The sequence below is a fragment of the Salmo salar genome, chromosome 18 (assembly GCF_965601325.2).
Source record: "Salmo salar chromosome 18, fSalSal1, whole genome shotgun sequence".
NCBI lineage: Eukaryota > Metazoa > Chordata > Actinopteri > Salmoniformes > Salmonidae > Salmo > Salmo salar.
Window position 1 is genome coordinate 87,621,688 of NC_138308.1, and position 13,519 is coordinate 87,635,206.

At 42.1% G+C, this 13,519-nt stretch overlaps 1 protein-coding gene and 1 non-coding gene across 2 annotated transcripts; both read right to left on the minus strand.

Annotated features, from left to right (window-relative positions):
• Positions 1-7,738: 7,738 nt before the first annotated feature.
• On the minus strand, positions 7,739-7,828 carry trnal-aag (transfer RNA leucine (anticodon AAG)). Its single transcript has one exon. It is a non-coding gene; the product is annotated as a tRNA-Leu (tRNA).
• A 134-nt stretch (positions 7,829-7,962) lies between these two features.
• On the minus strand, positions 7,963-12,081 carry her8a (hairy-related 8a). The gene is made up of 4 exons (XM_014156335.3): positions 11,474-12,081; positions 10,876-10,971; positions 10,689-10,761; positions 7,963-9,275 (listed from the first exon to the last, which is right to left on the minus strand). Exons 1-4 carry the CDS (start codon positions 11,543-11,545, stop codon positions 8,734-8,736), a joined length of 783 nt encoding a protein of 260 aa, XP_014011810.1. The 5' UTR covers positions 11,546-12,081; the 3' UTR covers positions 7,963-8,733.
• Positions 12,082-13,519: the final 1,438 nt, after the last annotated feature.

The window sequence follows — 13,519 nt, forward strand, 5'->3', positions numbered from 1 at the left end:
CTTGTTTCAAAAATCTAAGGATAGCCAGGGGTAGGTACACTGCAACACTTAGACATAATTTACAAACTAAGCATTTGTGTTTAGTAAGTCTGCCAGATCAGAGGCAGTAGGGATGACTAGGGATGTTCTCTTGATAAGTGTATGAATTGGACCATTTTCCTGTCCTGCTAAGCATTGAAAATGTAAAGAGTACTTTTGGGTGTCAGGGAAAATGGATGGAGTAAAAAGTACAGTATTTTCTTTAGGAATGTAGTGAAGTAAAAGTAGTCAAAAATATAAATAGTGAAGTACAGATACCCCCCAAAACTATTTAAGTAATACTTTAAAGTATTTTTACTTAAGTACTTTACACCATTGTCTGTATCTATAGAGTTTTTTTGTTTTTACCTCTCTTGAACAAATGGAGAATGTTGAAGAAATGTTAAAACTGCTAATCATATAGACAGTTTCTCAACAACCCAGGGATAAAGAACCACTTTTGATATACTGTATAATTTCCACACTGTATGTCCATGTCAACCCACCATCTAGCCTGCTTATTTAGTGGAGATTGAGGAGTGACAGCTTTTATAAAATGACCCAACAATAAATTTTCCCCAAATACCTGCAAAACACTCCCACATACAGTACGTGCATGTTAGCACAACTGATAACATGGGGTTCTAACTTAGAACCTGACACACTTCTGTAAAAGAGAGAGAACTTTTAAATTGACAGAGAGAAACAGGCCAGTCTATTTTGTATACAGTACCATTCATTACATATGAGATACAGATTGAATTAGAAAAAAGTATAATTACCATATGCACGACTTTGTAGTTACCTACCTTATGCACTGGTAAGAAAGTGGCGAAGGATTTCTTTTGTTGTTGTCACTCCCTGGCTGGCGGCAGGGCAGAGTGAAAGGAGAAGAGATTCACATGGCCTTTGATTCACTTCTCTGAACCAGGAAGAGCTGCTTGAGAAATGGGCTGACTGATACTTGACTACCCATTCTGTAAATAACGCAGAGGGGATGGAGAAAACATTGTGCAGAGGAACAATCTAAGCTATTCCCTTATTTATGTCTGCAAATCCAATAGATTCGTATTTTCAGACTTCCATTCATATCATTCAGAGAATGAATTGTTCAGGATATACAGTAAAGAGAAAGTAAACAATGGAATGTTCATGAGTGCCAATGAGAACTAGGTCACATTGTTTGATACAAATCCAACCAATAATTGCGGGAATAAAGTAATGTCTTGTAGGGTGTATCATTCGGTTATGGGCTCTTATCAAGAATATGAGAATTAATGTGGTCTGGATACTTGAAGCGAAACTTGACCTGAGGGGGCAGGGAGAACAGATGCTCCTGGTGCTTCCCAATGTTGTAGAACTCACCCGAGAGAGAGAGAGAGAGAGAGAGAGAGAGAGAGAGAGAGAGAGAGAGAGAGAGAGAGAGAGAGAGAGAGAGAGAGAGAGAGAGAGAGAGAGAGAGAGAGAGAGAGAGAGAGGGCTACTTACACAGGGATTGAATGAGGATATGAGGCATGAGTTGAGGTGTTCAGAGGCTTGACTTCAGTGCAGGACAGGATTTGTCTGGGAAGACAAAAAAACAATAACACAACACACTACACAGTTAGACCAATGAGCTAAGCATGAGTTAGTCTAAGCAAGGAGTAAAATCATTGATGTGTAATAATGTGATTGTGTATGTGATTAACTCTACATACAGTAATGAGAGAAAATTGATAGGTGTACTCACAGTACTTGGAGAAGAAACATTCAATGTGCCAGTGGATGAGTGGGCACATGAGACATGGCTTCAGTTCATGTCAGGACAGAGTTGACAATGGTAGCAGAGTGGACTGGTCATCACCTCTTAATCAGGGAACAGGGGGGGACTTAACTGGAAATACAAATAGCAGATACATTGTAGGTGTGAACAGCAAGTTTGTCCGGGAAGTTAAACACAGAGTTGGCATCTCGCCCACTTGACACATCAAAGGAGCCCAAGAAACATTCCTGAATAACGCCCTGATCATCCACATACCTGACGATATCTGACAACTGCAAGCAGAATGGTGGCACCATAGCTCCCATAGCAGGGGGTAATTTTTATCCCCTGGGGCCCAGAGTTTTTCCTCATCTGTTAACTTAACAAGGAAAACTCTGGACCATATAAGGTATGACAGTGATTAATCAGTTGTAAAAAGGTTTTATAAGGGCTATGATGGGACCAGTGTTTCGTAATCAGGTCACACAGTTTTAAAAAACTGAAAAAAACTCCTGGCCCTGGGGTAGATGAAAACCCTGTCAAACTGCAGCAACCTTATACTTGCTCATATTCATTATATTTAGATTAGAAAGGGGATTTCCTCTACCCAGACACAGAGACAACAACTGATAGACAATATTACTCACAGGGCTGAGCTTGCTTTATGAATGTTTGCATCATGCAGTTCTATGCAACTGTAGGCCTTATAAAACAACAATGACCTCACATCTGTCATCACTGTCATCACTATTATGTTGATTCATTCATTCCAGTCACTCATTTTGGATTGAAAACGTATTGGCAGCCTAGCCAGACCAATTTTGAATATATTACCAAATTTCATCACGTTCACATTTTGTCCTGACACACAAATGGACTAGAAATACATAACGGTACCAATTAGTTTACCCTGACCAACTGGACAGGGCACATTGGCTGTATGCATCTACTCTTATTAGTAGCCTACAGTTGATCAGACTGAAAAATTGTCTAGTTTTCATTCCATACAGCATGTCAGATCTCTAATGTTTAGGTGTAGCCTAGGCTGCTGCAACATTTATATCATGAATTTTTGTTTGTGTCTGTAAATAAATAACGGAGGAAAGTGGAGCCTACTTGAGCGCCTAAACCTCTCTCTTTAATCTTTTAATGGATGATGCGATGGAAGCTATCAAATCATTCGGAATTGATTTCGACATCACAGAAAAGACAGTTGAAAGTTCGATATGTTCAGCAAGTAAAGCATTGTTACGTGCAATTACCTCTGCAAGCTCGTTGTAGTTTCCCTTGTCGCGGAATTTACCAGCTCGTAGTGTCCTCTAAAAGCAAAGTCTTGCATGCCCAAAAACATAGTGGTGTTGACAAGCCGCTTGAGAACATCCCTGTTTCTTCTAACTTTCTCGTTGTGTCGCGCAGTTTGAGTACACAGACCTCCGTCATGATTGATGCAGCCTTTTCCCTAAAGCTTGAATCTGATGTGGGCATTTATATGCTGCCTGCGGAACGATCAGTGTTCTTCGGGTCCCTGTACACACTTTTCGACCAGGTCTCAGGCTTTCCAAAAAGCAGGCAAGGCAAGCAATACAGGCGGCTTGATGAAAGGCTCAATGTTAACCAGCTAACGTTATTTTTTATTTTTTTTCACCTTTATTTAACCAGGTAGGCTAGTTGAGAACAAGTTCTCATTTGCAACTGCGACCTGGCCAAGATAAAGCATAGCAATTCGACACATGCAACAACACAGAGTTACACATGGAATAAACAAAACATACAGTCAATAATACAGTAGAATAAAAGAAAACAAAAGGTGAGTGCAAATGAGGTAAGTTAAGGCAATAAATAGGCCATGGTGGCGAAGTAATTACAATATAGCAATTAAACACTGGAATGGTAGATGTGCAGAAGATGAATGTGCAAGTAGAGATATTGGGGTGCAAAGGAGCAAGATAAATAAATAAATACAGTATGGGGATGAGGTAGGTAGATAGATGGGCTGTTTACAGATGGGCTATGTACAGGTGCAGTGATCTGTGAGCTGCTCTGACAGCTGGTGCTTAAAGCTAGTGAGGGAGATATGAGTCTCCAGCTTCAGAGATTTTTGCAGTTTGTTCCGGTCATTGGTAGCAGAGAACTGGAAGGAAAGACGACCAAAGGAGGAATTGGCTTTGGGGGTGACCAGTGAGATATACCTGCTGGAGCACGTGCTACGAGTGGGTGCTGCTATGGTGACCAGTGAGCTGAGATAAGGCGGGGCTTTACCCAGCAGAGACTTGTAGATAACCTGTAGCCAGTGGGTTTGGCGACGAGTATGAAGCGAGGGCCAACCAACGAGAGCGTACAGGTCGCAATGGTGGGTAGTGTATGGGGCTTTGGTGACAAAACGGATGGCACTGTGATAGACTGTATCCAGTTTGTTGAGTAGAGTGTTGGAGGCTATTTTATAGATGACATCACCGAAGTCGAGGATTGGTAGGATGGTCAGTTTTACGAGGGTATGTTTGGCAGCATGAGTGAAGGATGCTTTGTTGCGATATAGGAAGCCGATTCTAGATTTAATTTTGGATTGGAGATGCTTAATGTGAGTCTGGAATGAGAGTTTACAGTCTAACCAGACACCCAGGTATTTGTAGTTGTCCACGTATTCTAAGTCGGAGCCGTCCAGAGTAGTGATGCTGGACGGGTGAGCAGGTGCGGGCAGTGATCAATTGAATAGCATGCATTTAGTTTTACTTGCGTTTAAGAGCAGTTGGAGGCCACGGAAGGAGAGTTGTATGGCATTGAAGCTCGTCTGGAGGTTAGTTAACACAGTGTCCAAAGAGGGGCCAGAAGTATACAGAATGGTGTCGTCTGCGTAGAGGTGGAGCAGAGAATCACCAGCAGAGCAACATCATTGATGTATACAGAGAAGAGAGTCAGCCCGAGAATTGAACCCTGTGGCACACCCATAGAGACTGCCAGAGGTCCGGACAACAGGCCTTCCAATTTGACACACTGAACTCTATCAGAGAAGTAGTGGGTAAACCAGGTGAGGCAATCATTTGAGAAACCAAGGCTGTCAAGTCTGCCAATAAGAATGTGGTGATTGACAGAGTCGAAAGCCTTGGCCAGGTCGATGAATACGGCTGCACAGTAATGTCTCTTATCGATGGCGGTTATGATGTCATTTAGGACCTTGAGCGTGGCTGAAGTGCACCCATGACCAGCTCTAAAACTAGATTGCATAGCGGAGAAGGTACGGCGGGATTCGAAATGGTCGGTAATCTGTTTGTTAACTTGGTTTTCGAAGACCTTAGAAAGCAAGGGTAGGATAGATATAGGTCTGTAGCAGTTTGGGTCTAGAGTGTCACCCCCTTTGAAGAGGGGGATGACCGCGGCAGCTTTCTAATCTTTGGGAATCTCAGACGATACGAAAGAGAGGTTGAACAGGCTAGTAATAGGGGTTGCAACAATTTCGGCAGATAATTTTAGAACGAGAGGGACAAGATTGTCTAGCCTGGCTGATTTGTATGGGTCCAGATTTTGCAGCTCTTTCAGAACATCAGCTATCTGGATTTGGGTGAAGGAGAAATGGTGGGGGCTTTGGCGGGTTGCTGTGGAGGGTGCCGGGCAGTTGACCAGGGTAGGGGTAGCCAGGTGGAAAGCATGGGTATACTTTTGATACCAGTTGGTATTGAAAGCCTTCATCTTTTCTTCCTTCTTCATGAAACTGATCTAAGGCAGAGGTCGACCCTCACTTTTAATTCGCACCGTGTACCCAAGAGAATGAAACGGGTTCTTCAACAAAAAGTCCACAACATTTTCGGCAGCGTTGATTATTCTACTGTACCATTCTGGCGGAGAAAACTGCACACGCGCACTGGTAGCTAGCTAGCTACTGAAGTTAGCAAGGCAAATTTAAATAAATTGCACTAACTAGACACAAAAATGAAGTTCTAAAACCAAGAAAACAATGTATAATATAGTTCCTCCGTCTCCTGTAAATTGATTTGAATAATATAAAAAAATGCTTAACTATCACTTTTCACTCTTTATCTCTATCCAACAATGTCACCAAGCTTCTCAACACATAGAACCCCCATAATGCTCTGTGGCACAATCCCAATACAACTCACTAGGTTCGTTCTCTGATCCTAATTCTATGATTGGATGGACAACATGTCAGTTCATACTGCAAAAGTTTTGAATGGTTGGAGGACGTCCTCCGGAAGTGGTTATAATTACCATGTATGTCTGTGGAAGGGGGTGAGGCCTACGAGCATCCTAGGTTTTGTTTTGAAGTCAATGTAGCCAGACGCCTACCCCATGGTGCTACCCCAGACAGTGCTGTTGAAGTTACTGTAGACCTTCATTGCCAAACAGTGTATTTTAATAAATTATTTGGTGAGATATGAATATATTTAATACAGTTTTATCTAAAAAAGGATAACTTTTTTAATGTTTAACTATTTTTATTTTCATGAAATTTCACTGAGGAGGATGGTCCTCCCCTTCCCTCTATGAGGAGCCTCCACTGGATGAAACCAAGATTGAACTCTTTGGCCTGAATACCAAGCGTCACGTCTGGAGGAAACCTGGCACCATCCCTACGGTGAAGCATGGTGGTGGCAGCATCATGCTGTGGAAATATTTTTCAGCGGCAGGGACTGGGAGACCAATTGAGATTGAGGGAAAGATGAACGGAGCAAAGTACAGAGAGATACTTAATGAAAACCTGCTCCAAAGTGCTCAGGACTTCAGACTGGGGCGAAGGTTCACCTTCCAACAGGACAAGTCTCTGGCTTCGGGACAAGTCTCTGAGTGTCCTTGAGTGGCCCAGCCAGAGCCCGGACTTGAACTCAATCAAACATCTCTGGAGAGACCTGAAAATAGCTGTGCAGCGACGCTTCCCATCCAACCTGGTAGAGCTTGAAAGGATCCGCAGAGAAGAATGAGAGAAACTCCCCAAATACAGGTGTGCAAGCTTGTAGCGTCATACCCAAGAAGACTCGAGGCTGTAATTGGCAAAGGTGGTTCAACAAAGTACTAAAGGGTTTGAATACTTACGTAAATGTGATATTTCAGTTTATTTTTTTATAAATCGTTTTTGCTTTGTCATCATGGTGTATTGTGTGTAGATTGATGAGGGAGAAAAACAATTGAGCCTGTAACGTAACAAAATGTGGAAAAAGTCAAGGGTCTGAATACTTTCCGAATGCACTGTAGCTCTCAACCAATCTTGTTTATCATGATTTATTTTGTTTGTTTTTATTTTTTTATTTACAACACATCTGATTGACTCAAACACATTAAGGAAAATAATTCCACAAATGAACTTTTAACAAGGCACACCTGTTAATTGAAATGCATTCCAGGTGACTACCTCATGAAGCTATTTGAGAGAATGCCAAGTGTGCAAAGCTGTCATCAAGGCAAAGGGTGGCCACTTTGAAGAATCTAAAATATGAAATATATTTTGACTTGTTCAAACACTTTAGGTTACTACATGATTCCATATGTGTTATTTCATAGTTCTGATGTCTTCACTATTATTCTACAATGTAGAAAATAGTCAAAATAAAGAAAAACCCTTGAATGAGTAGGTGTGTCCAAACTTTTGACTGGTACTATATATATATATATATATATATATATATAGACATACACACCTAATAGTTAACATAAATCAACCAATCTGGTTTATGAGAACAGTTAGTGGTTTTAAAGTAGGTGAAAATGTAATTGAATGTACAGACAAGCCAGGGATTCCTAAAAAATAAATTATCAATGCAACAGTGACACATAGTGGTAAAATCTTTTGGCTTCCGAATGTACACGGCGGACATTACGAATAAATATTTATTTTATGCGACAAATGACAACTGTTCCCGTTAAGTGTTAAAGATACATGATTTATAGCATATTTCAAACTACGAACTGGTATTCGCAGTGGGGCGTTCGGTTAAAGGTTATTCCTACGGTCAAGCCAAATTAAATTTTGCCTGACAGCGGTGGGATTCGAACCCACGCCCCCACGCCCCCGAAGAGACTGGAGCCTTAATCCAGCGCCTTAGACCGCTCGGCCACGCTATCCTGTGCTATGCTTTGTGTTCATGGAACTAGAGTACTTTCTAGCCCGATTTTTATACCCATACAATATAATGGTATTTATATGATTTGGTATTCATAACTTTAGCATACAAAAGATGGTTCACATTTACTATTGTTTTAATGCCGTTTTATTCAATTCTGAACAACAAAGATCCAGCACACACTTTATTTTAGCTGTTTCAATATGAAACAGACCATCTTCTTGTAATATACAAGGATGAAAACATTTTCAAAGTAAGCAATTCATTGTAATTACAAACATTAGATCTGAATCAATTAATCAAATCTGTTTAATTAGTAAATGAATCAATTTATCATCAGTGTGTGACAAAACAAATTCCACATTCTGTGACCATTTTCTACACATCGAAAACATAAAATGAACACCAGCAAAATACTTGGAAGAAAACAATAAAATTGTAAAAACAATGCTTACTTCTGGCCAATCTCATTAAAAATATATATATTTGTATGTCTAAAATGTTAAAAATGTGAAGCATTTAAACGAAAAATGAGACCATAGAACTGCTGGCAATGCACAATATAGCAGAGCACTAAAGACATGTTCTTAGAGGGCTGATGCATCTCAATCACTCCACAACATATTGGGTTACATTTTACAGGAAGTAAAACTTGTAGATCCACCCAGATCTTTATTTCCTGACTTCTGCACTCAATCCAGGAACAGAGTTGAGCGATCCCATGAGATGGAATTAGATAAAAAACAGAGTCCCTGAGTTTTTCCTGACCACAGCATAAGGTGACTGGGAAAAACTCCAGGACCTAGGTGGTCTGCTGCCATATTGGCATTTTTACACTCAGATCACAGGGTCAGGAAAAACTCAGGGGTCCTAAAGTGATGAAAGGTGTGTGTGTGTCCTCTTTTTTCACCAAGGCCTCCACATAGAGGGGTCTCCCACAGGGCCAAAGAAAGGGGGCAGGGGGGCGGGGTGAGACACCCCTGGCTGGGGGAGGTTGGGTAAACTAGAAGGGGAGGAGGCAGGCAGCTGCTCCCTCCCATCTCTCCCAAAATGCACCCGCCTGTGGGGGGCATGGAGCGGGGAACTTCTTGTGGGCAGGGTCAACGGCGGCGAGGCATGATGCATCTGTAAACGGCGAGGTCGGAATAGACCTCCAGAAGGCAGTGAAAGCGGAGACTGGGGAGGAGATCCAGGTCCAGAATTGGGACTAGCACTACTACTACCACCACCACCAGGCCCATTGCCACCAGTGTTTCCAGGCCCAGTCTCTGAGCTGATATGGGGCAGAGACTTAAGGAGGTGATTGAGGAGCTGGGCCCCTAGAGGCTTGTCCATGCCTGGACAGCCCAGGAGCAGGTTATGGACCTCCTGCATACACTGGATATATCCACTGCTGTAGCGCTGCCGGGACTGGAACCCGACGCTGGGACCAGCAGGGATGCCGGGACCTAAATACAGAAGAACCACAGGGTATCAGCGAGTCAGGGGTGAGCAACAACTCAGTCGAGGTTTAGTACGACCTACAATGCATCAGAGGCTGGTCGGAGGAGCTATAGGACAACGGGCTCATTGTAACGACTGGAATGGCATTAATGGAACTGTATAAAACACAATATACATATCAAATTTTATTGGTCACATACACTTGGTTAGCAGAGGTTAATGCGACTGTAGCGAAATGCTTGGACACCACATGATTGACTCCGGTCCATTTCAGCCATTACAAATGAGCCCGCTTCCTATAGCTCTTCCAACCAGCCACCACTGCAATGCATAGTTACAATATCGTCAGCAATGCAGAATATTGATGGTGTTATGCACTAATGAATATGCAGTGAGCTGGGTGAACACATTTATATCTGTCAATGAAATGTATTACTTTATATAACAAATAAAAATAAATCAGTTATCAACTGGTGAATGTGATCAGGGTAGTGAAGGGGGTTCTATCTCATTCCCTGGATTGCTTTGAATTCCAGTTTGTCATGAGCTGTCAAACATGTTTCCTGAATTTACCCAATAGGAGCTCATTGATATGTAGAGTGAAGGACCCCTATTGGGAGACATTAGTCAATGATTGACAACGCATGATAATCCCACCCACTATAAGGGTTCCAATCAATTACATGCATTAACCCTAGATTACCAACAGGGGGCGCTGTTTAGAATCCACCACAGCCATTTTGGTGCTCCTCCTCCATTGTAAAAAAGTTTATACACACACCTTAAATGATATGCCACCTGAATTTAAACAAAAATATATACAAATATATCTTTTTTTTTAGTGTACCAATTTTACTGTCCCCACTACAACAAATACATGCTTAATTAAATACACTTAAAAAAAATGTAACCTTTAACTAGGCAAGTCATTTAAGAACAAATTCTTATTTACAATGACGGCCTACTCAGGCCAAATCTGGATGATGCTGGGCTAATTGTGCACCGCCCTATGGGACTCCTAATCACGGACGGATGTGATACAGCCTGGATTCAAAACAGGTACTTTTGTGACACCTCTTGCACCGAGATGCAGTGCCTTAGACCACTGCACCATTCAGGAGTAACTTTGTCCCTTTTTATATATACACTGGAGAATTCTAGTATAGACTGCTCCTTCGGAGGAGTACCAATATGGCGGCCGGTGGCTTCAAAGCCTCTCATTGGCAATTACCTAGCATCAGCAATCCAGGGTTTATACAGATTACTGGTTCCAATACTTACATTAGCCCATGCATCACTGGAATATAATTTACAACAAGCTCTATATGTTCCATTAGAACTTGGAACAATATTGCATTAAAAGTAGGCTACGATATTCTGTCGTTGATTAAAGTGATGGTGTGTGTCTATGTGCTTACCATGACCCTTTTGTAGACCCTCCATATGTTGGACAGTAACCTCCAGTACATCAGCCTTCTCCAGTTTAGATTGCTAACAGAAGTCAGAGTTACAAAGGGAAGAAGATAATGCAAATTCTATGAAAAGTTTTGTGGTTTATCAAAATACTCTCATTGTGTGTCTATGCATATGTGTGGGTGTACTCACATCTAGGTTATAGGCGTCCACCATGATCCCCTTCAGCTGCTCAAGACTGCAGTTGATTCGCTCCCGCCTCCTCTTCTCTATCAGAGGCTTCCGCAGCTGTCAATCAAATCAACACTACAACTAATGCCTCTGTTTAAGTATTAATCAATTGAGCTGGGATAATGTAGGTTTGGTACTTTAAAGCCAATTATCTTTTTGTAGGTAAAACCTTATGGTCCCAAGCTCTCGAAATTTTAGTTTTGGAATGAAATATGAGAAATGTTACTCCGTTTGATACTACAATAGTGATGAGTCTGCAGCTAGACCCCATTGAAGGGAATTCAACAACCTGCAGCCAAACCTTTTGCAAAGTCTGCAAACTGAACCAACTGTCTCCGCACATTGCATAAATGCATACATCTTATTAAATGTAGTAGTGGGATATGCATGCATGCATTTGCATCAGGCATTTAAGGATTTTAATCGGGGGGGGAAATACTTTGCACAATTCCTGCACAACCCTTACCTTGATGTATTACCCAGTTATATGAGACATTTGGAAACTCAAATGACTCATATCGAAATTATTGCGTATAGGCCAAGATAATTGCAAGCCTACCTTTCGTTCATCTTTGCCGTTAAAATTCTTCTCGGGAGCATTTCCCCCATGTTCCATGTTGGAGGCTGTCATCCTCGCGGTGCAGAGCGCACACCAAACCAGCAGACCAACTGATAGCAGAGCTTCACAGTCCACACTATCGGCGTCCTAATCTCCCGTGGGCAGTCTGCACGCAATTCACCAAATGACGCTAGATTTTATTTGTGGCAGTTGAAAGCTACCCACACACAGAACTCCGTTTGTACTGTTTTAATGTCTAGGTAACGAATGGAGAAACACTGAGTGAAAGAAAATAGAATAGAAGCAGGGGTAAATGTACTCTCCCCGTGTGGGTTTTAAGCACCACAGCCTCCCGCCCCCAACACCTCGACCCACCGACATTACCATGACAATGTGTGGGTTCTCTCTCCCCCGAACTTTCCCACAGCCCCACCGTGGGCACGTTTCATGGCACATGGTCCAATTCTCCCCGCTGTTGTCAAGCGGGAGAATGGGGAAGGTAGGAGGGGGGCGCGGGTAAGACCTGCAAAGCGCGGACGGCACTGGAGTTTAAAAAGGTGACGTTTTGGATGGATTGATGGATGGTGCCAGCTAGAAAACAGTGCACTGGGCACACACTGGTTGAATCAACATTGTTTCCACGTCGTTTCAATGAAATTACGTTGAACCAACCGGGAATAGTAATGGATCGTTGACGAACGAATGTCTCTTGTTGAATGGATCTTTTTGCTGAACGTCGGGAACCGAATCGCATCAGTGATAGAGCCGTACTGCTACCACATATATAACAATGAGCCAGATATTTCACAAAATGTATACATGTGATGCATCCGGTTGGCGTTTCCACAGTTTTGATGACAGCTGAAAATTACATTTGACATGGTGATAAAATGTATCACTTATTCAGGCTTTATGCCGCTCAATTGAAATAAAACCAATAGTCCTGGCTATAGGCCTGGCCTATACATCAAGCGTCAATAAACAACACTTCAATAACAGTGAGTAGGCTACTTAATCTGTAATAAAACGAATCAGACTATTTAGAACATTTATTAATTCATACAAACAACATTAATCTACAGCAATTAAACTCCCCATGCCCCCTCCCCTTCAGACTTTTCAGCACCCAAATACAAAATAGATCTCCCCACAACCAAAAAAAGAAAGTTAGAGGGGTGGAAAAAGTCACACAACAATAGCAGCTAAAGAGATCTCCCCGCAACCTTTATTTTTAAACTCCAAAATCCTCAAACTATTAGCTTTGTCCCTCCTCCCTGTCCCGCCCCTCTTTCCTGAGCTTCTTTTAGCTAGCAACCCCTCCTGTCCTCCTCTCTCCAGCTTATTATTCTCCCCCTTTTTATCTGGTGGATGGACACACTCCAGTGGAGCGTGTTGTCTCTTTAGCTCTTTCTTTTCTACCCTATAGTCCAGCTGTAATGACCCCCTGTTAGCAGAATAATGGTCCAGGTGCTAAAGCCTTTATGGCTATCTTAAGACCATAAAATCCAAATTATTTTTTCCCCCTTCGCTCTAGCTCACTCCTGCACCTGATCAATGTCCAAGGCGTTGGGGGAAGGGTTTTATGGCTTAGTTTGTTTGACAGGCTATAGTCTCCTGATTTTGATTGATAGATTGACAACGATTTGGTTCAGAAATGATGTCAACTTACTAAAGTATTTGTTTCTTGGCCTAGATGTCACAATAAGAATAGTTGTGGTAGTCTGTCCTAGTTTCAATGTTCCTGGGTATCCCTCTGTGTCTGTTGTTTGCACTTTGCAGAGTGTGTTGGTGACTTCTTCACCTTTTCTCAGCAGTGGAGAAATGGGGGCCGGAGCAACAGTTAAATAGTGAAGGCCAGATTCAACCCCACAGACATATTGAGATGCCTAATACACACATGCACGCACACATACACATGCGCACGCTCAAGCGCACACACGCACACACACATACACTTCTCTATTTTTTGCACAGCTGCCCTAAAGAAAACTACATATGCATACACCCCTTTTCTGTCCTCTTTTCACACAAGAGTCTGGCACATTT